This window comes from Dromiciops gliroides, chromosome 4 (genome assembly GCF_019393635.1).
Source record: "Dromiciops gliroides isolate mDroGli1 chromosome 4, mDroGli1.pri, whole genome shotgun sequence".
In the NCBI taxonomy this organism is placed as follows: Eukaryota; Metazoa; Chordata; class Mammalia; order Microbiotheria; family Microbiotheriidae; genus Dromiciops; species Dromiciops gliroides.
Genome location: NC_057864.1, coordinates 385,233,088 through 385,254,723, shown reverse-complemented (window position 1 = coordinate 385,254,723; position 21,636 = coordinate 385,233,088). Strand labels below are relative to the sequence as shown.

General features: G+C 40.8%; 1 protein-coding gene across 1 annotated transcript in view; it reads left to right on the top strand.

Moving 5' to 3' along the window:
* Positions 1-21,394, top strand: part of FBXO30 (F-box protein 30) — a 61,698-nt gene extending 40,304 nt beyond the window's left edge. The window contains exon 3 of the mRNA XM_044002982.1: positions 21,265-21,394. Within this exon, the coding sequence (XP_043858917.1) occupies positions 21,265-21,381 (117 nt within the window). The 3' untranslated portion in view covers positions 21,382-21,394. The remainder of the gene's footprint in view (positions 1-21,264) is intronic.
* The last annotated feature ends 242 nt before the right edge of the window (positions 21,395-21,636 follow it).

Below are 21,636 nucleotides of genomic sequence, written 5' to 3'. Positions count from 1 at the left end.
TGTGTTGCAGCCTTTTCACACCTACCATATGCCTCTTCGTCACCCTTTGACTTATCCTCATTTTAAATTCTTTGGAAATTGTATTGTTCTGTGACTTACACACCTAAAACAACACAGGAAGAATATGGTTATTAAAAAGATGGGCCTTTGTTTCCATGAAAAACTTGGGACCATTAAGAGAATTATGCAGTTTTCAAAAGCAATTTAGTCTGCTTTTTGTCTTCTGTATAATTCTGGGCCTAGCTCATTAGTCATTTGAAGTATGGGGGAGGGGCGTATGTGTGTTTGCACACAAATGGGTACACCTATGGACATATTCAATAGGTTGTCCATCTAATAGCATAATGCATACAATAGGCATTTCTTATCCACCTGTTTCTTCCTGTGTGGGTGATCAGCCAAATTCTTTTGAGTAATTACTTATCTCCTCCAGGAGAGTCTGCAATATTTGAGGGTTTGATATATTTCAGCACAATGTGATCATCTAAAGGGCCTTGCCATCCTCTGGGACTCCATTTTGTCTTTGAAAATAAGGAATAGGGGCAGCTAGGTAGTGCAGTGGATAGAGTACTGGCCCTGGAGTCAAGAGTACCTGAGTTCAAATCCAGCCTCAGACACTTAACATTTACTAGCTGTGTGACCCTGGGCAAGTCACTTAACCTCAATTGCCTCACTAAAAAAAAAAAAAAGGAATACATTTGTAAACACAGCCTATTTTATGATTCATTTCATTTTGGGGGGATTAGACAGCCATCCTATAAGGCTTTCCCTCTTGGTATATGTTTCAAAAAATCTTCTGTGATTTTAATATGTGGATGGGAGATAGCTGTGTGGAAGAAAGGTTTTAAAAGGTGACACTTTGCTGTATTGTGTCAAAAGCTTTTTTGTTTGTTTGTTTTAATAGGCATGAAATCAGTAAGCACAGTGAAATCTTGTATTCTTCCTGTTTTTCATTGAGTGGTGTGCTAGTAAAGATGTGGTCTACTACAGAATATTTCTTGCCTCTATTTGCTATTCTAATACCCTGGTAGAAAGTGCCCTCGATGCGTAAGTAGATTATTCTAATAAAAATTTTCCATATATGAGAAAGAAGGCATATAGATTGTTTGCTATTAAAGTTCTCTTGGCTGCCCTTTTTTTTTTTTGGCAAAGATATTTTCCATTTTGTTATGTCCTATCTTCAGATACCATGGGAATTAATCTATCAATAATCTCACAATTATCTCCCTCCAGCATGGACTAAGTATACACAGAAGACTATTGCTTTTCCCATCTGTGCTCTTTTCAAAGCCTGAGTCAATTTAAAAATATATATTAATTACTTATGTGCTAGGTACTGTGCTGGGTGCTAGAAATGAAAAGATAAAAATAAAATAGTTCCTGCCCTCAAGGAATTTACAATATAGCTGAGACAGACAACAGATAGATAGATAGATAGATAGATAGATAGATAGATAGATAGATAGATAGATAGATAGATAGAGGTATGTGGATATAACATAGATAAAAGGTGATTATTCTGGGAAAAGTAGGAGTGGTTGTACAGATCAGGAAAGGCTTCATGTAGAATTTTACACGAACTGAGCCTTGAAGGAAACTAGGAATTCTGAGAGACAGAAGTGAGGAGGGACGGTGTTCTATGCATGAGAGAACAGTCAATAAAAAGACACAGAGACAGTTGATGGAGGGACAGGAAGAAGGTTACTTTGGCTAGATTGTAGTATTCATGAAGAATAGTAATGTATAACAAGGCTGATAAAGTATGTTGGAGACAGGTTATGAAGAGCTTTAAATGTCGGACAAATCTGTGTTTTATTTCACAACAACTAATATGAAAATATGTTTTGCATGTCTGCACATGTATAACCTATATCAAATTGCCTGCCTTCTGAATGAGGAGGGAAAGAAAAGAAAGAAGGGAGGGAAAATTTGGAATTATATTTTTTAAATGAATGTCAACATTTGATCTCAGAAATAAAACCAAGGCTTTGGAATTTACTGAATAGGGGGAATGACATGATTAGATTTAAACCTTAGGAAAATTACTTTGGCAGCAGTGTGAAGGTTTGATTGAAGAGAGGAAAGATTTGAGACATGAAGCCGATTAGGAGGCTATTAAAATAGTCCAGATGAGAAGAGATGAGGGCCTTGAACTAAGGTAGTTCCTATGTGAGTGGAGAAAAGGGTAAAGATTTGACAGGAGTTCAGGAGGTAGAAACAAGATTTGGCAATAAATTGAGTATGTGGAGTAAGTGAGGATGATGTTAAAGTTGTAAACACAGGTGACAGTTGGATATTGGTGACCCTCATCAGAAACGGGGAAGCCGAGAAGAGGGGTATATTTGCTATCAGGGAGGTAATAGGAGATCCTGAGCTCTATTTTGGATATGTTGAGTTTGAGGTGGCTACAAGACATCCAGTTGGAACTGCTCAATAATAGGCTATTGGTGATGCAGGCCTGGAGATCAGGAAAAAGACTACAGCTGGATATATAGATCAACAGTAGAAAGATTATAATTGTAAGAGATTATAATTGTAGAGAAAGAAAAGAAAACCAAAGAGACAGCCTTTGGGTATACCCTCAGCTAAGGACCATGGTGCGAATTATGATCCAGCAAAGGAAAACAAAAAGGAGACATAAGGTAGGAGAGACGAGAGAACAATGTCATAATTCAATTTTTGAAAAGTCACATGTGAGTGTTGTAGTGATTATTGAATGGGAATGGAAGTATATGGGGCAACTAGTTGGCATAGTGGATAGATCACTGGGCCTGGAGTCAGGAAGACTTGAGTTCAAAGTGCTCTGCCTAGACTCAAGAAGACATCTTCCTCAGTTCAAATCTGGCTTCAGACACTTATTAGCTATGTGATGCTGGGCAAGTCACTAAACCCTGTTTGCCTCAGTTCCTTATCTGTAAAATGAGCTAGAGAAGGAAATAGCAAACCACTCCAATATCTTTGCCGAGAAACCCTAAATAGAGTGTGGTAAAAATTATTTGTGGTATAGGCAGCTTTTGAAGGACATCCCCTTTGGGGGGAGAAAAGATTGAATGCTCCCTGAAGGGAGGTTAAAGGGCACTTCTGGAACGCCAACTCTAGAGTGACTTCCAGAACTCGAGTTCGCTCTTTCTGGCTGGTGACTGAGGTCCTGGTGGCTCTCGAGCAACCTTAGACTGGTGGGCTGTTCAGGTTGGTGAGTTACTTACTAAAAACCCTAAATTCCTTTGAAACAGCTTAAGCTAAGTTTAGAGTTAAGAGCATTTCTCTGTATTTCTATTTTCCTATTTCCTTATCTTTTATTTTTATTAGTTTCACCCTTATTGTTTAATTAATTCCCAAGTAATAAAATCTGATCCTTTTGTGAACTAAAGCTTAGAGGCTCCTTTCTTATTGGCCTGGGAGAAATATCTAAAAAGGGCAGTTCAGAGGGGAGGTTAAACCTAAAAGGGTCCCTCATATTTCCAGGCGAGTCACCCAAATAATGCTCAATATATCAAATTTTGGTCCTCACAAGGGTCATGAAAAGTCATATATGGCTGAAATTACCAAACAAGAAGATTAGAGTACACATATTAATAAAGCAAAGCTCAGGACAAAGAGAATTAAAAGGAGTTTATTAAGTACATCAAGGTAGCAACACATTGATGGGCTGATCACTGAGGATCAGCAGTAGCTTCAAGATGGGGCTAGCTTTTATTCATAACTTTCATAATGAGATAAAGACAATCCAGATAGGTCCACATCAACAAAAAAGGATGGGCCATTGCATCTCAATTTCTCCCCAAGAATGTGATAGTTTCTAAGTACAAAAGGGTAGTACATAACAAAGCTGCACGCTGGGTGATGCCTCCCCCAACACTGATTGGTCTATGAACAATGGGTCACTAGTTAGCATAACTTTCAGTATAACCAATCATGATTACAGAGGACCTATGATGAAACATATTCTCTACCTCCCAATAGAGAGGTGATGGTCTCAGTAAAGAACAGGATAAATAGTTTTTGGACATAGATAAATATGAAAATTAGTTTTCTTTAACTGTGTAATTGTTTACATTTTTTTAATTTGGAAGAAAGAGGTAGGAAGGAGAAAAATATATATTTAAGTGCAACAAAATTAAATTAGCTGAAAATTGATGTTTATTCTACCTTACTTAGGATCTTTCAGCAGAGGTTTGATGACCTAGTTAAAATCCAGTGTATTATAGACAGAATTCATTTTTCAAGTTAGCCAAGATAATGTTGAGGAGCTTTTCAACCCAATAATATATTCTAAGAGTTTTGGGGGGTGGGTAGTATATTGAAATCATTGTTTAGGAAGATGAATTGGTCTGTGGCATGGGATGTCAAATTGTTAAATACCACAGGGAAATAAAGAAGAATGAGGACTAAACAAGGCTTTGGGATTGATGAATCTGTCCTTTAACACTTCCCTCCTTAAAGCTGTAATGGCATAGTAGAAAGAACAATGGATCTTCTGCTCATTTCCCACCAGGCTGTACTCCCCTGGAATTCTCTGCCATACCCCAGAAATCTCTTCATGCTGGAAGATCATGTCAGCCCTGGAACTCACAACTCAGACTGGGACCTCCTCCCTCTTACTGGATGATTTTCTCCCAGAATCTCCATTTAAGGAGCCTGTGCAGGCAAGCCCTCTCTCCCATTTTCCAGCAGGCTGCAGTGCTGAATTTCTCCATCATGCCCTAGCAAGTCTAGTGCCTCCCCAACTTCCCCACTCTACTTTTTAGCCTTCTTTGAAGTGTGTGGTCTTCCCCATTAGAATGTAAACTCCTTGAGGGCTTGTTGATTAACTGACTTTCCAAGAACCTGGTTCAGTTCCAGATCTGTTTCTTGATCTCTTGCTAGAGGTTATTTTCTAAGGCAAATGATTTTTCCGTTATGTACCTCAGTTTTGTCAACCGCAAAAATTAGTGGGTTGGACTAGATGACCCTGGATCTCCTATTTCAAGAGCCTGTGAACCTATATGAAGTTATAATTTTTTCTTTAACTTCCTAAAAATTAATCCCAAGTGACCAGCCGGGTACATAGAATAATGAAACCCTATTTTGTTTCTTCTTGTAAAGAATTCATTGTGATTTGAGGTTTTTCTGACCCCATCTTTGGCTAGAAAAGTTGGTTAGAAGCCCTGGTGTACACCCGCCTGCCTCAGGGGCCACTGCCTCCCAGCCAGCACAGTGCTCCACCTACTTCACACAGACGCCTATGTGGGCCTGACCAAATTATAATGATTGGAAGCCTGTTGAGGGGAGTCAGGTGACCTTCGATGTCTGGAAACTGGGGGCAGCTGGCATTTGTTCAGCTGCCTGTTGATTCTGTCAATCAGGGCTTCCAGCCAATTAGCGCGTGCGTGCGTGCGTGCGTGTGTGTGTGTGTGTGTGTGTGTGTGTGAGAGAGAGAGAGAGAGAGAGAGAGAGAGAGAGAGAGAGAGAGAGACCACCCTGTTTCCTGTGAGAGAGGGGGTTTTCTGGGAAGGAGAAGGGGAGAGATTCTCCATTCTGGTGTGTGAGAGGGAGAGAGACGGGCACAGCCATTTTGCCCTTTGGGAACAGCAGAGTCTAGTTGGTGTGATTTCAGGTTTTAGTATTTTCATTCCCCTATTCCCTTTTTTCCTTTGTCCCTAGTTCTACTAACTTTCCTTGTGTTTTAAATTTGTTCTTGTTAATAAACCCTGTTTCATTTTTTGAAAGAGGCTGTTAATCTCCTTCCTTACCCCAATATTATGGCAAGCTGCCCAAGTAACTTTCATCATATTGAATTTGGCCCTTACTTTCTCTAATTGCTCCACTCCTTGCCCACATTGGCTGTGACTCTGGCTAGAAAGAAGTGTTAGTTGAAGGAAGCAGCTGTTGCTTTCTACCTCTGATACTGCAAAATCTTCTTTTAAAGAGGAAATGTTATTGCCCATAACAGAAATGTAAACTCTGAAGGCAGGAAGGGTAGAAAAATTCCACCCTGATGTTCCTTTCTCTGTACCAATATTTACCTCTTCATCAGTCTCCTAAGTTTACGTTCCTGAGCCTGGCCAGTTCTTCTGTTGGTGTGGTTCTATGCAGACCATCTGTTTAAATCATCTTGCAGCTGCAGAATCACAGAAATACTTGAGAGGATTACCTTGTCTAGTTGTCAGCAGCAAAAATGGACTTATTTAATCCACTGCCAAGAGAGGAGTGCTTCTGTTACTTTTCTACCTCATGTTCTCGCAGGTAGGAAATCCCCCAAACTTCCTGCTTGACCCTTTGGATGTTCAATGACTCTTAGGAGGTTTATTTTACTGTTTTGATAGCTAATCTAAATCTTTTCTGTTGCACTTCAAACCCATGCCTCTCTTTCTCTCAGTGTTAATAATGAAAAGGAGATTCTTGAGTGTATAAATCTAAGGATCCAACCAGAGGTCTGTTGACTTGAACTGGCTCCCAAGAGCCAACTGTTAAATTTTTGATATGAGTGTTTATTCTTTGGAAATCAAAAAGCCACAAAATCAAGACATGATTTATTGGTTCTCTGATTGCCTTCCTTGATTGGGCAGCTAGTTGGTGCTGTGGATAGAGCACTGAGCCAGAAAGATTTAACTTCCTGAGTTCAAATCTGGCTCCAGACACTTAATAGTGTGACCCTAGGCAAGTCACTTAACCCTGTTTGCCTCAGTTTCCTCATCTGTAAAATGGAGCTGGCAAACCTCTCCATTATCTCTGCCAAAAAAACCCCATGGGAATAATGAATAATTGGATTATGACTGAACCCCCTGATTGCCTATATTTAAGAAAGTGATGGAGAAAATTGTTAATAATGAAGATTAAACTTAAAAGTATATTGTGGGGGCAGGTAGGTGGCGCAGTGGATAAAGCACCGGCCCTGGATTCAGGAGGACCTGAGTTCAAATCCAGCCTCAGACACTTGACACTTACTAGCTGTGTGACCCTGGGCAAGTCACTCAACCCCCATGGCCCTGCAAAAAAAAAAAAAAAGTATATTGTGAAAAAAAAGTGTTATGCCTACATTTTCTGGAGAGGTGGTTGTTAAACATTTGCCAGCATACCACTGGAGCCAATCCTGCTACCTTAAGAGCCACAGAGTTGAGACAGCCAGTTTCTAGGAGCACTTCTAGCAGAACACAGCAAGGTGGAGAGAATGTTTCTCTCTTCCCCTTCATCAATAACGTTTTGCATTAGAAGCACATAGCAGCATCTGGTAGAACAGGAATCCAGCTGCAGAGTTCAGTCAAGTTGGTAAAAGCTATCTAGAGTCTGATACCCAGAGCCAGAAGCCTTCTTGAGAGGTGGCAGTCCTTGGGTCAATTTTCCTGCGAGTCCCTATGGTGTAGGATCCTTTTCTTTCAGAAAATAAAGAACTGTACCCTAGGCCAAGATGTCAGCTGATCCAGAAGCATTGGTGACTATAGCCAAGCAGTCAAGTGGCATTGCCTGGAGCAGTGTTTAGGAACATCTAGTGGATTAGCATTCAGCAGACATGCAAAACCAACGTCAATAGTAACAGAGTGAGGATATCAGGAGCCCTGCAATACCAAAGACATAAACTGCTGCTCCTGGGCAGCTAAGTAGTGTAGGGGGCAGCTAGGTGGCACAGTGGATAGAGCTCCAGCCCTGGATTCAGGAGGACCTAAGTTCAAATTTGGACTCAGACACTTGACACTTACTAGCTGTGTGACCCTGGGCAAATCACTTAACCCCAATTGCCTCACCAAAAAACAAAACAAAACAAATAAATTGCTGCTCCTCACACATACCTTGGTGTGGACCCCTACAACTGGCAAGAAAGATATTAGCTGGAGTAAGGCTTATCTTTGAAAGAGCTTCCCTGGCCCTTGGGTAGCAGCTCAGGCAATGATGAGGACAGTGACATTTGGATACTGCTAGCAACAGCAAGTTGACAAGGACAGCAGTGATCTTGCCCACTAGGTAATAGCTCAGGAAGCAGTGACAACATAGTAGCAGCAGGATAATTAGAAAACAATATTGTCCTGGCACTGACAGCATTAGCAACAGTGAGACAATGACCTTGGCAATGACATCCAGTCTTCAAGAAATAGATTTAAAGGTTGCCTTCAGCAAGATGGGGGAGAGGACAGTGGGAATCTAGCTTGAAGTCCTCATCCTTTCCAGGGACAGTACCATGGGTCCTGGTCAGTCACAGACAGCATGGTGGATATAGGCTTTTCCTTTGTGATTTCTTACTCTACCATTTTCTTTGAACTTAAAGTAACAAATTCAAATTATAACTTTTCATTAAAACTCCCAAGCTTAAAATTAATTGCACTTTAGTAATATATTTTATGCTATATAATTTATAGCAGAAGTTCTTAGGGTTTGTGAATTTGGGTTTAAAAATATTTTTTGATAACTCTTTCAGTGTAACTGGTTTCTTTTATAATTCTTTGGGGTTTTGTTTTTGGTTTGTTTGTGGGTTGTTGTTGTTTTGCATTTAAAAACATTATTGCGGGGCAGCTAGGTGGCACAGTGGATAGAGTACCAGCCCTGGATTCAGGAGGACCTGAGTTCAAATCTGGCCTCAGACACTTAACACTTACCAGCTGTGTGACCCTGGGCAAGTCACTTAAACCCCAATTGCCTCACCAAAACAAAACAAAACAAAACAAAAAATACATTATTCCAAGAAGTGTACTTCAATAGACTGTCAGCAGAGCCTGTGATTGCAAAAACAGTTGAAAACTGTTTTAGAGCAAAATTACAATCAATATAAAATCTAGGTATATCCTCATTAACCTTTTACTGATTTTCATAAAAAGCTTAAGCTAATTTCAATGTATGTTGATTATTTTTTGGAGGCCTTTCTCTGACATGCTTAGCTAAAGTTTCTATATGAGAACTCTTGTAGTTTTTGTCCATTTGGGGCTTTCACTATTTCATTAAAAGACCCTTCTGGGGCAGCTAGGTGGCCTAGTGAATAGAGCTCTAGCCCTGGACTTGGGGGAGGACCTGAGTTCAACTCAGACACTTACTAGCTGTGTGATCCTGGGCAAGTCACTTAACCCCAATTACCTTTAATATCGAGGGCCATCTCCAGTTGTCTTTATAATATATCTTGCCATTGGACCCAGACTGCTCCAGAGGAGAAAGTGAGGTTGGTGACTTTACATAGCCCTTCCTCACTTAAATCCAGTTAATTGCAAGTCTTGACATATGCCATGGTCCTCTTTGAGAATGAAGAACAAACAACAACAAAAGAGCCTTCCAAGCTATGACTGTTGTCTGCTTAATCCCATTGTTAATATGAATACATGGATAACCAGGATTTGACAAAGGTATCTTATTATCCAAAAGGAGTTTTATGAAACCCTAGATTAATAGGATTAATAGGAGCAGAATGTCCTTCAACTGAACTCCAAACTGAACCAAGATAGCTCGAAGATAAAAGAACCTACCTATTGACTTCTTTTCCCTCAGGATAGTAAGTCCCTTTCTTATGGTAACATCTGGGCATCCTCACCCTTGCCAAACCCTTTTTTGGAATCCTGTAGTCTTATCATGATGCTTCTGTATTTCCTCCATACTTGTTATAACTGAAATTGTTAAACTACTTTTTGCTTCTGGGTTGATTTCTGTATCATACTATTGAAACTGACAACGTCCTGTAATCAGTGGACTAAAACCATATATACCCTCAGAAATGGGGAGTCCCCTGAGCTTCTCTCTCAGGAGGGAAGTCTCCACATGATCATGTCATTTATCTTTCTTCTTGGGACAATAAAATATTAAATTTATATTATGTTTTTCTGTCTGTCTCTGATTTGTTTCATAGGACTACAGGTATGTTTTTTCTGTCTGTCTCTGATTTGTAGGAGAAATTAAATATTATTTCTCTGATCTGTTTGTAGGAGACAGGCAGATATATCATGTTCTCTTTCTTGTTAGTAGGAGATATAACATGTTGTAATTTCTCTGATCTGTTTTATTAATTTTATTTATTTATTTTGTGAGGCAATTGGGGTTAAGTGACTTGCTCAGGGTCACACAGCTAGTAAGTGTCAAGTGTCTGAAGCTGGATTTGAACTCAGGTGTTCCTGAATCCAGGGCCAGTGCTTTATCCACTGCGCCACCTAGCTGCCCTGTTTTATTAATTTGTAGGAGAAATTAAACATTATGTCTCTGATCTGTTTGCAGGAGACAGGCAAATACAAAAATTATATTTTAACATTCAACACCAACAGGAGTCCACAGATCAACTAAGTGAGGAAACAAAGTGCCAGATTTTATCCTTATTAGTGGGTAAATCATATGGTTAAAAAAATTTCTAATTATTCATTTGGGAGCAGCATTATGATACAGACTCAGGAAAGAGGAACATTGTACCCTAGACCATATGACAGAAGGGACAGATGTCTTCAAGAGAGAAAGAAGTCCAGTTTTGAGCCTATGACAATAGGCAGAGGTGGCAACCTCACCATAAAGGATGGAGCCAACAATTTCAGTCTGGCTAGGAAATTGGATTTAGACAAACCAATCAGAACAAGATGGTCAAGGGTTAAAATACAGAAAGAACTTTCAGGAATTCAAGCCATCAACTTCTCCAAGAAAGTTAGGGAACTGACTGTCAAGTAAGAAGTGATAGAATCTGGTTGGAATGGACCCTAGAGGGGGCAGCTAGGTGTCGCAGTGGATAAAGCACCGACCCTGGATTCAGGAGTTCCTGAGTTCAAATCGGGCCTCAGACACTTGACACTTACTGGCTGTGTGACCTTGGGCAAGTCACTTAACCCTCATTGCCCCGCAAAAAAAAAAAAAAAAGGAATGGACCCTAGAGGTCTTTTTATTCAACACAGTGTGGAATCCTATAACTTAACTGATAAGTGGTCATCTTAACCTCTGCTTGAAGACTTCTAGTTTAGGAGAATTTATTATAGTACAAGTCCACCCCACTCATTCTATTTTTGGACAGCTATCATCACTAGGAAAGTTTTTCTTATATTTAGCCAAAATCTGCTTCTCTTAACCTTTCACAAAATGCTCCTTGTTATACCCTTTGGGGCCATTCAGAACTAACTGCTATTCCACATGATAAGCCATTCAAATATTTGAAGGCTGTTGTCATGCTCCCCCTGAGTATCCTCTAGGATAAACATGCTGAATTCCTTCAAGCCTTGTATGGTTTGAAGGTCTCCAGTTGTCTTACCATCCTGTTTGTGGTAATCTGGACATGTTCCAGTTTGTCAAATGTTCTTTCTAAAATATCCTGCTTAGAACTGAACATAATAGTCTAAAAATGACCTGACCAGAGACCTTTGGGGCAAGATAAATTGTATACTTCTTTAACATGATAGTCCTTAAATATCTTCCTAAGTTTTCTCCTAATTCCTAGCATTTATAAAGTGTTTTAAGTGTAGTAAAGTACTTTACAAATATCTCATTTTATCCTCACAATAACTCTGGGTGATAGGTGCTATTATTATTCCCATTTTATAGATGAAGAAAATAAAGCAGACTGAGGTTAAGTGCAAAAGCTAGTAAGTGTCTGAGCCCAGTTTGAACTCAAGTTTTCCTGACTCCAGGTGCATTACCTTTAACCACTGTACCACCCGGCTGCATCTATCCAAATATCTTCTATTTCTTCAACCAATCTTCAAGTAACCATTTCTGGCTCGCTATCTATGTTAATCACCTTTCTTTGGACTTATTCACTCACTCCAATTTGTCAGTATCTATCCACTACTTGAACATGAATGTTTACATGTTTTATCACCAGAAACAAATATATAAGGAATAGAATTTTCCTTTTTTCTGGAATTGAACTTCTGTTAGTATAATCTAAGTTTATATTAGCTTTTTTCAGTCAAAGGGCATCTATTAGGCACCTATTATGTGATTGACATTGTGCTAATTGCCTTGGGAAAGAGAGTCAAAAGTCCCTACCCTCAAGCAATTTACAATCTACTGGGGAAGACAACAATTCGTTCAGTCATGTCTGACTTTGTGACCCCATTGGGGGTTTTCTTGGCAAAGATTTTGGAGTGGTTTGCCATTTCCTTCTCCAGCTCATTTTACAGATGAGTGTACTGAGACAAACAGGGTTAAATGACTTGCCCAGGATCACACAAATAAAGTTAAGTGTCTGAGGCTGGATTTGAACTCAGGAAGACTTCTTGACTTCCTGAGTGCCCAGCACTTTACCACAATATAATTATGGACAAAATATATACAAAATAAATTCAAAGTAATTGTGAGAAGGAAGCACTAAAAGCTTGTGGAAATCCTTCAAGTCAACAAGCATTCATTAAGTGCCTACTATATGCTAGGCACTGTGCTAAATACGGGGATACAAGTGGCCTGAAGGAACTCGAAATCCAATGAAAAGATACAACATGCAAACAACTATGTACGAAAGAAATATATACAGAATAAATTGGAGATAATCTCAGGGGGTTGACACTAAAACAGGACAGGGAAAAGCTTGTTTGTATTAGATGGGACTTAAGCTTCCTTAATCAATACTGTAAGAGTAAAGGATTGAAGGATGATTTTTACCCTGTATTCTTGTCACTTACACATCCCTCCCAGTTACTACCATAGGAAAGGTCCCAGTTCCCTTTCCATAAACAAGAATAAATCGTTTCTCTGAGCTTCATTTTCCTCATCTACGAAATGGGGTCAAGAATTTCTTTTTCCTTTTAAATTATCCTTTCTTATCTTTCTTTTCTTCCTTCTTCCCTCTTCTCCTCTTCTTTCTCCTTTTCCTTTTTTCTCTTCCTTTTCCTGTCCCTTTCTTGCCTCTTTCTTTGTTAATATCATTCTGTATGTTTGCCTTATAAACCCAGGATTAACAATTAAGAAATTTAATGTTAGTTAAAATTTAGTCAACTCGTTTTTGTTCATTAACATAACCTCCATATCTCTACCTACCCTCTTACCCAGACAATGGAAGGGACAGAGAGCCAACTTTGGAGTCAGGAAGACCTGGGGTCAATCAAGTTTTATCTCTGACACACATTGGTTGTATGACCTTGGGCAATTTACTTAACCAGTAATTGCCTGAGGCAACTCTTTAAGATCATAAATTGAAGAAGAGTTGCTGGGGGGCAGCTAGGTGGCCAGTGGATAAGGCACCAGCCCTGGATTCAGGAAGACCTGAGTTCAAATCCAACCTCAGATACTTGACACTTACAGCTGTGTGACCCTGGGCAAGTCACTTAACCCCAATTGCCTCACAAAAAAAAAAATGAAAGAAAGAAAGAAGAAGAGTTGCTAATCTGCACTCTAGAGCAAAGCTTCTTACACTGTGGGTCACTGAATGTGGAAGCTGTGAAAAATCTGGCAACAGTAAAGGTTACAAGGGGCAGCTAGGTGGCACAGTGGATAGAGCATCAGCCCTGGATTCAGAAGGACCTGAGTTCAAGTCCGACCTCAGACACTTAACACTTACTAGCTGTGTGACCCTAGGCAAGTCACTTAATCCCAATTGTGTCATCAAAAAACAAACAAACAGTAAAAGGTTACATATACCTATTTTATATACCTATATACCCAGGGTCACATAGAAATTTCTTGGGCTAAAAGAGGTCACAGGTGGAAAAAGTTTAAGAAGCCCTGGCCTAGAGGGCATTTACTCATTGAGAGTCCCCTACATCAATGACATCTCTTTTCATTAAAGACCACCTCTCTTTTCCTTCCCACCAATATATTTCTATTGTAAAGTTGTCATCTGTAAGGGGCTAAAATTCTAGCTAAACTGTCTAAAAATCTATTGAGTGGTTGCCATAAATTAGAAGCTTTATCAAGAGTTTAAACTTTTAAGTATTTATTAAAGGAGCATAAGAATTTGGAGAGAAGAGAGAAAGAGGCCAAGATTCCTTCATCTATTTATCTCAGGGAGCCAGCATCTCAGCTCCACTCAAACCCAGGACCCTGACGAAAGAGAGCTCCCTCACTCCTTCCTCCTCCCAGAAGCCTCTTGTGAAACAGGAAACAGGGCCATCCACACACACAGAGCTCCAAGCTAATTGGCTTGTAGTTCTGATTGACGAGTCTAATAGGCAGAGACAAATTACTGGACACCTGCCCCGACAGCTTCCAGATGCTAAAGCCACATGTTTTCCAAATCACATGCTTTCTCTTCATGGAGGAGCTTCCCTATAGTATCTCTCTAGTAGGGGATGTCATACCAATTCTTACACTATTCACTATTTTACTATTCCATTTACTATTATTATTTAATATTTTGCTATTGCATAGTAATAAAATTCTTTAAAAAACATTAAAAGAAAGGTTTTGTCATACAGTGAGAAGCTGGAGCCAGCTTGTACTGATCCAGGAGAGCCTATTAAATTTTTAGGGTGAGTATTCACACCTCTGAAACCAGAAAAGGCTACAAATCAGGACTTTATTTATTGTTTTGTTGATTGTCTAGATATAAGAAAGTGATGAAGAAAATGTTAAATAATGCAGATTAAATTTTAGAATAGTATATCCCCTCCACCCCCATCCCACCCATAACCATCTTTTCTAATCCTCTAATGAAACCTCTTTACTATAGGTCAAGAAAATGTTGGTTAATCTTCAGCCCAAAAACACCTTAAAAAGTGATAGGGAGGTGGTAAAACATGACCGAAGTGGAAAACTACAGGAAAAAAGTCATAGTTTATTAGAAGTTATTGCTTCACATTCTAATCCCAACAAGAAAAATAAGCCTACTTAATGACCCTCTGCTAATAAACATCAGGGGAATCATTAAAGCAGGGAGATGTACGTTCAACATAAGTATTTACTACTCCAGTGGAAGAGATATAGTATAGACTCCAGGTCCAAGAGAAATTCCCCAAACTTGGTCATGTCTTCTAGATTCTTCTGTTTTTGTAAGGCATAGTAGGTTTTGGCTTGTAATCTATCTCACTGAAAGGAACTCCCAAATCTGTGAGAACCCAGATTGATTTGAGTGTTTGAGAAAATTCCTAACACTGTCCTCATTTCTTTTTCTACAATGCATCTGGCTAAACTATGTGGAAGAATAGGAGGAGAAAGCAGCATGAAAAATTACTATTCCCATTTTATGCTTGTCTTGCTTGTTTGGTTCTCACTATTGTATGGAGCAAACTGCCTCAGTTTACCCAAATAACTCGAGGAGACCACCAAGTCAAGCAAAGACAGATTTATTACATTCCCATAGGAATGGGCAAGCTCAATGCCTGAGCCGCGCTAGCTAATACATGCCTTGACCTTTTATAAGGGAAGTCCCCACACACACTAGGTCGAGCTCACAATCTAACATCCAATCCAGGGTGCATGTTCAGCTCGTGATCAATGTATGGAGACATGCATACGTGTTCCAGGAACAAGGGGGAAAAGGGGAGGGGGAACAAGGTCAAACCAAAGGAAGAGGAAACAGGGGAGTGACAGTCAGATGTTTCAGATCTCACAGTTCCCACTGACTCCCCTCTCCCGGCCCCTGTCTCTAAAGATATTCAACCTGAATAACAGGAAGAGTCACTCAGGTGCTTCAGCATTGTTCTGTAGTTGTGTTAATTCTAGAAGGATGACAGGGTTAAAATTTATCTTCGGCTATGTTGGGAAGAAAAGAATAATCCATTGTTGGGACCCCAGGGCCAAGGGGATTCTGCTCTGAGAAAAAGAGACATGTCACTTAACATCTGGTCTCAACTCAATTGCTGCATCCTGTGCCGAGCCCTGTCCTTTCTTCTTGAGTCCCGAGTATTGAATTGGTGGGCAAACTCCCTGACCCACTGACTGGGGTTCTGACATATGATGGATTGCAGACAAAACTAATATGTAGCTGACAAGTGGGGAGACTGAGCAGAAGTAAAAATACTGTTAACTGGCAATAAAACTTAAAGGAGACAGTGAGAATTTGACAAGCAATAAACTTCTAAACGAACTATACTGAGGCAGGGCTGGGTACCTTCCAGACCCCATCCTCAGAGTTTAATCTGACTCAAATCCATAATCATATCATACACTATGAACTAAAATCCTCTCATTATCCCACTCATTTGACTGAATCTCTGTTGTCTTTTTTTTTTTTTGGTATTTTTTTGGTCTTTTTTTGTTTTTGTTGTTTTTGTTTTTGTTTTTAGTGAGGCAATTAGGGTTAAGTGACTTGCCCAGGGTCACATAGCTAGTAAGTGTCTGAGGCCTGATTTGAACTCAGGTCCTCCTGACTCCAGGGCCGGTGCTCTATCCACTGAGCCACCTAGCTGCCCCAGTCTTTTTTAAAATACGTATTTTCCAATTTGCACATATATCTTGATTTTATAAGTGGGATCCCAATTATTTGCAAAAAAGCATGTGGCACATTTAAAATTTTTAAGTCCAAAAGCTATATTTTGACATTAAGCAATGCCAACTTTGAGAAGGCTTTACTATAAAGTTAATCATCTCTTTTCAAATTTTCAAGTAGCTATCATACCTTGGCTTCTGCACGCTCATTCTTTGCCTTTATCTTATAGATTTCATAGCCTGAATGCAAGTATCTTAATTTTTTTAAAACAGCATGGGATGTCATTAAAAATTTGAAAATATACCTAAGCCTGGGTCATTGCAATAATTTTGCTGGATCCTTGACAGTGTTATATTAGCTGGTCTCTGAGTTATTCCATTTCCTTAGCTGCTTGTCTGTAATTGAGAGTAAGCAGAAAAGTATTCACTTGCTCTGGAGCAAATCCCTTGTCTGAGATACTGATTTAAAGCAGCCTCTGGTTTAGACTCTCCCTCCCCAAGTTTCCATCCTTTAAATGTTTATTTAAGAAGTTAATTTGTTTGCAAAATTGTGGAGATTTATATGGACAATCCTTCAGCTCTCCTTGCTCCACAAACATTTTGAAATTATCCTTGCTAGCCTAAGATCTAGCAGCTTCTACATTAAAGTACTGGAGGGCATGGAATATGATATTCCAGAGAGCAAAGGAACTGGCATTACAACCAAGAATCACCTACCCAGCAAAACTGATTATAATCTTTCAGAGGAAAAATGGGACTTTAATGAAAAGGAGGACTCTCAGGTATTTGTGATGAAGAGGCCTGAACTGAATGGCAAATTTGACTTTCAAATACAAGACCTTAGATGTATGGGATAGATCGACTTGAGTCAGTTCAGATTCTGAGGATGGGGTCTGGAAAGTACCCAGCCCCCAGTCCCTGTTATAGTCGTATTATTTTGTTCATGTTTTATTCCATTGCTAGCAACAAAAATCATGTATCTTGCTTTACTGAACTTAATGTACCCTGGTACCAACCCTCCCTGCTTACATTCCAAGCCCCCAGTCCTTGTTATTGCCTGCTACAACACAGCCCTTACCATCCCTTGTTCTATGAACAAGCAGGAGAACTGTCTCCTGCTAGTACAAGACCCACCCAAATTCCTAAGCCCCAGCTCCTGGTACCATCTCTCCCCTTTTCCCCCTTGCCCCTCCTTATATGGGTAGAATGGTTTCACCCTTTCCCCTCCCTTTTCCCCCCCAGCTCTCAGACATAGTTGAGCACGTATCCATACCCTGATCACGAGCTGAACACACACCCTGGTTGAAACAGGATTAGATGTTAGATTGTGAGCTCACCCTGTGCACAAGGGGAACTCCCCTCAAAACTAACATAAAAACCCAACTCATGAGCCCATTAGCATGCTCCTCATCCCTTCCATGGGGTCAACCGTTCTCATGAGAATGTAATAAATCTGTCTCTGCTTGACTTGGTGGTCTCGAATTATTTGGGTAAACTGAAGCAATTTTGTCCCAAACACTAGAGAACCATAAAAAATTGGAGTTGGGTGACATACCTGGGGTCGTGCAGTGGGTGACTGTCTTGTGTCTGAGGCCGGGTTTTGGCTGGAATCCTGCTGGGTTCAAGGTGGATGCTTTGTCTACTGTGTCACCTAGCTGCCCCATGACATCTTTAGGGTTAAATTGAGGGGTGAGGGGAATGCACTGGGGGTGGGGGAAGGGCAGAGGTTATAAGGGGCTAAAATTCTAGCTAGTCTGTCTAAAATCTAATGAGTGGTCGCCAATAAATTATAAGCTTTAGCAAGAGTTAGACATTTAAGCATTTATTAAGGAGAATAAGAATTTGGTGAAGAAAAAGAGAAAGGCCTAGATTCATCTATCTATTAAAGGGAGAGCACATTCCTAGCTCCGCTCCCACCAGAGTTCACATGAAAAAGGAGAGAGTCAGAGCGCCACCCTCCCCCTTATTCTTCCCACAAGCCAACATCACTTCCTGATGCCAAAGAAAAGACGCATGGTCCTGCCCTCAGAGACCTTCTCCTCATGGTGGAGCTTTCCTACAGTAAGTCTCCAGCAGGTAGCATCATTCCAATCATTACAAGGTGAAATCCTACATGAAAGAAACAGGAAAAGGCTTATGGAGTGGGGGGAAGAAATGGGGGAGGAGCAGGGCAGTAAATGAATTTTACACTCATCAGAATAGGCTCAAAGACCTTAAACTCATCAGAGTTGCCTCAAGGAGGGATTAACACACACACCCAATTGGATGGAGTAATCTATTTAATCTGGGCAGTAAATGAGCCTAACACTCATCAGAACTGGCTCAAGGAGGGAATAACACACACTCAATTGGGTAGAGTAATCTCTCTAATCCTCCAGGAAAATAGGAGGGGAAGGGGATAAAGAGAGAGGGGCAAAAGAAGGAAGGGCAGATTGGGGGAGGGGACAGACAGAAGCAAATCCCTTTTGAAGAGGGATAAGATGGAAGATGATGGATAATAGAATAAATATCATGGGGAAGGGAATAGGATGGCAGGGAAACAGTTAACAATAGTAATCATGAAAAAGAGAAAAGGGGGAAAATTTGTACAAAAATTATTTATATCAACTCTTTGTGGTGGCTAAGAATTGAGAATCATGGTGTCATGGGGAAAATGGGGTGGGGGTTTGGGGTCCTTAGGAATTCCTCTTTAATGAATCACACCCTCTGACACACAAAACCAGAAAAAGATAGTAGTTTATTCAGGGGCAGGGGAAGCAAAACCAAGAGAGAAATCCTTGGACTTCTCATGGGGAGAAAGGCATGGCACAGAGTATGGTGCTGAGATACCAATCTCCTTGAGCAGGAGACAGGCAGATACTTTTATAGAGGTCAGATGAGGTGATCATCTGACTGTGGAAAGTTCCCTTAGTGAGGGAGGACCATCCCCCACTGGTGGTGGCTGGAGGAGTTGGGTGAGGGGTGGCTGCAGATCTCTCAAGCCATCTCTCTGCTCCTCCTCCCACCACAAAGGCAGCAGCCACACCTAATCTTATCTCCCCAGGGGTGAGGGAGACTAGAATGAAGGGTGTGTCTGTCCTTTGGATTAGTTTCTCAAGGAGAAGTTTCTTTGATGTACCCCAGAGTACTTCTGGGGTGCTGTGGGCCCATAACATTCCCCACTTCTCTATATATATGGAAAAGGGGATGACAATTCTTCTGAAACTGCTTCATGCTGAGTAGGGTCGAAGAAATCATGGTGTGGGGGAGGGGGAGGGGAGAAGTGGAGAAGGCCTGGTCTTGAGTGTGAGGTCCAGAGGATGGGAGGAGACACATAGGCCCAGTGGGTAGCTGCCATGAGAAGAATCCTTGAGCCTAGATGGAACAGACTTAAACAAAAAAATTTAAGAGTCCCGGGCAAAAGATGAAAAAGGACTTATCAGAAAAGAAGTAAAAAGTAGCTGTTTTTTTTTTTTTTTTTTCCCTAGTGGAAGCCAGCAAGGCTGAATGCAAGACAGGGCGTGGCCTGTTTTACCAGAGTTAAGTAATTAGATCAAAGCTTAATTCTGTGCAGTTCAATAGTTAGACAAAAAAAAAATTTTTCTTTACAACTTTTACACATTACAAATAATTGCCGATTTTAAACTATTCTACCATGAAAGATTTTAAGAGTAGCAGTAAACAGATCAACAGCTGTGAGATAGGTACAGGTTATTTCTTCTGTTCTGTGCAGTGAACTAAAAGCCTATAAGCTAGGTAGTTCTCATTGAAGAGTGTAGAACGGGGAGGGATAAAGGAATTTCTGATTCTCACGCATACACATTAAAGGCAATGTTGGCCTACATTTAAGGGGTCTCCCCCTTAAATTCCCCACAACTTTTAGCTTTGATGGAATACTAAGACCTGAATGAGAGAGAAAGACAGGGATCACCGCTGAGTCATCCACAGACTTACCTCCTATGTCCAGCTTGACCCTGGGCTTGGCCCTGGAAATGTCAGTGACAAGGGGCTGGCCAGGAGACCGAACTGCAAGGAGCTGGGTTTTCACTAGGTCAACCTCTTGGGGGCTGCACTGGGGTCAAGGAGGTAGGAGAAGTGACCTCACCTTCGAGGAGTGTCCCCCACTCCTGTGTCCCAGTTTACTGCAGCTGCCAGAATCTCAGCCACCCGGAGATCTGCTGGTAGCAGATGTGATGGCTGCTGCTATTATTGAGGCTTGTTCTATGCAGCCACAAACACAAACACAAAAGTGTGTGTGGGGGGGGGAATTGTGATAAAATAATGGGATTTAGCAGATACTCAAAGGCCCACCTGGAGATTAATCTAAACTGATTGAATTAAGTTAGAGTGATTCACTGCTGAGTAGCCTACTTCAGGTTAACTAGATTGTAAGCACACCTGGTTAGCCCTTAAGGTATTGTTCTCAGAAGCTAAGGACTTTGAACTCAACTGGAGACCACCTTCAAGTCCAGTGAACCAATGGATTTGGATGACGTTAACCAATCAGCTTGAAGCAGTGTGCAAGGATCGCCTCTGCTCTGGACCTATAGAAAGCTTCTACACTCAGTTACCCCAGAAGTTGTCTGGGGAGGTCAAGGAACTTTTTCCTCGAAACCCCAGGAGCTTTCCCTTGAGATCAAGGAACCTTCTCCTTGAACTCAACCAAAAGACAGACACACCCAAAAGAGATAAGCAGCACCAAATCAAACTGAGCTAGCCCAAGGACCACCACCCTGCATTTCAGTCCTCCTCACCCCCTCAATGAGGTAGGTAATCCTGTTAGGTGTAGCTGCAACAGGAGGGGATGAAGAAACCTCCCACCAGCAGACTGCTTCCTACCCACCAAGATGGAGTTAACGCCTATCACCAGATTGCCCACAACGCATCATCAAACTACCCCAACCCACCACCAGACCACTTCCAACCCATCACCCAATAAGGGGCATTTTACCCACGCCATCTTAGCCCTATAAAAGGGTGCTCCCCAGGCTAGTCAAGGAGGAAAGTGTTTTAAACCTTGTTTTTCTTGTACCCCAATAAATCTGTTCTTTTATTCCTAAATAGGACTTTTGCAAGAGTGTAATTCTTTACAGAGGAATCCTAAGGACCCACGTGCCTTCCCCCCATATCAAAGGGAAAGTCCATCAATTGAGGAATGACAGAAGAGGCTGTGGTATATGACTGTGGTGGAATGGTCTTGTGCTATAGGAAATGACAAACAGGATGATCCCAGAAAAACCTGGAAAGACTCATGAACTGATGTATAGTAAAGTGAGCAGAGCTGGGAGGACATTGTGCATAGTGACAGCAGTATTGTTCAATGAGCAATTGTGAATGACTTAACTATTCTCAGCAATGCAATGATCTAAGACAATCCCAAGGGACTAATGATGAAGCTTACTATCCACCCCCATAGAAAGAACTGATAAAAAGAGC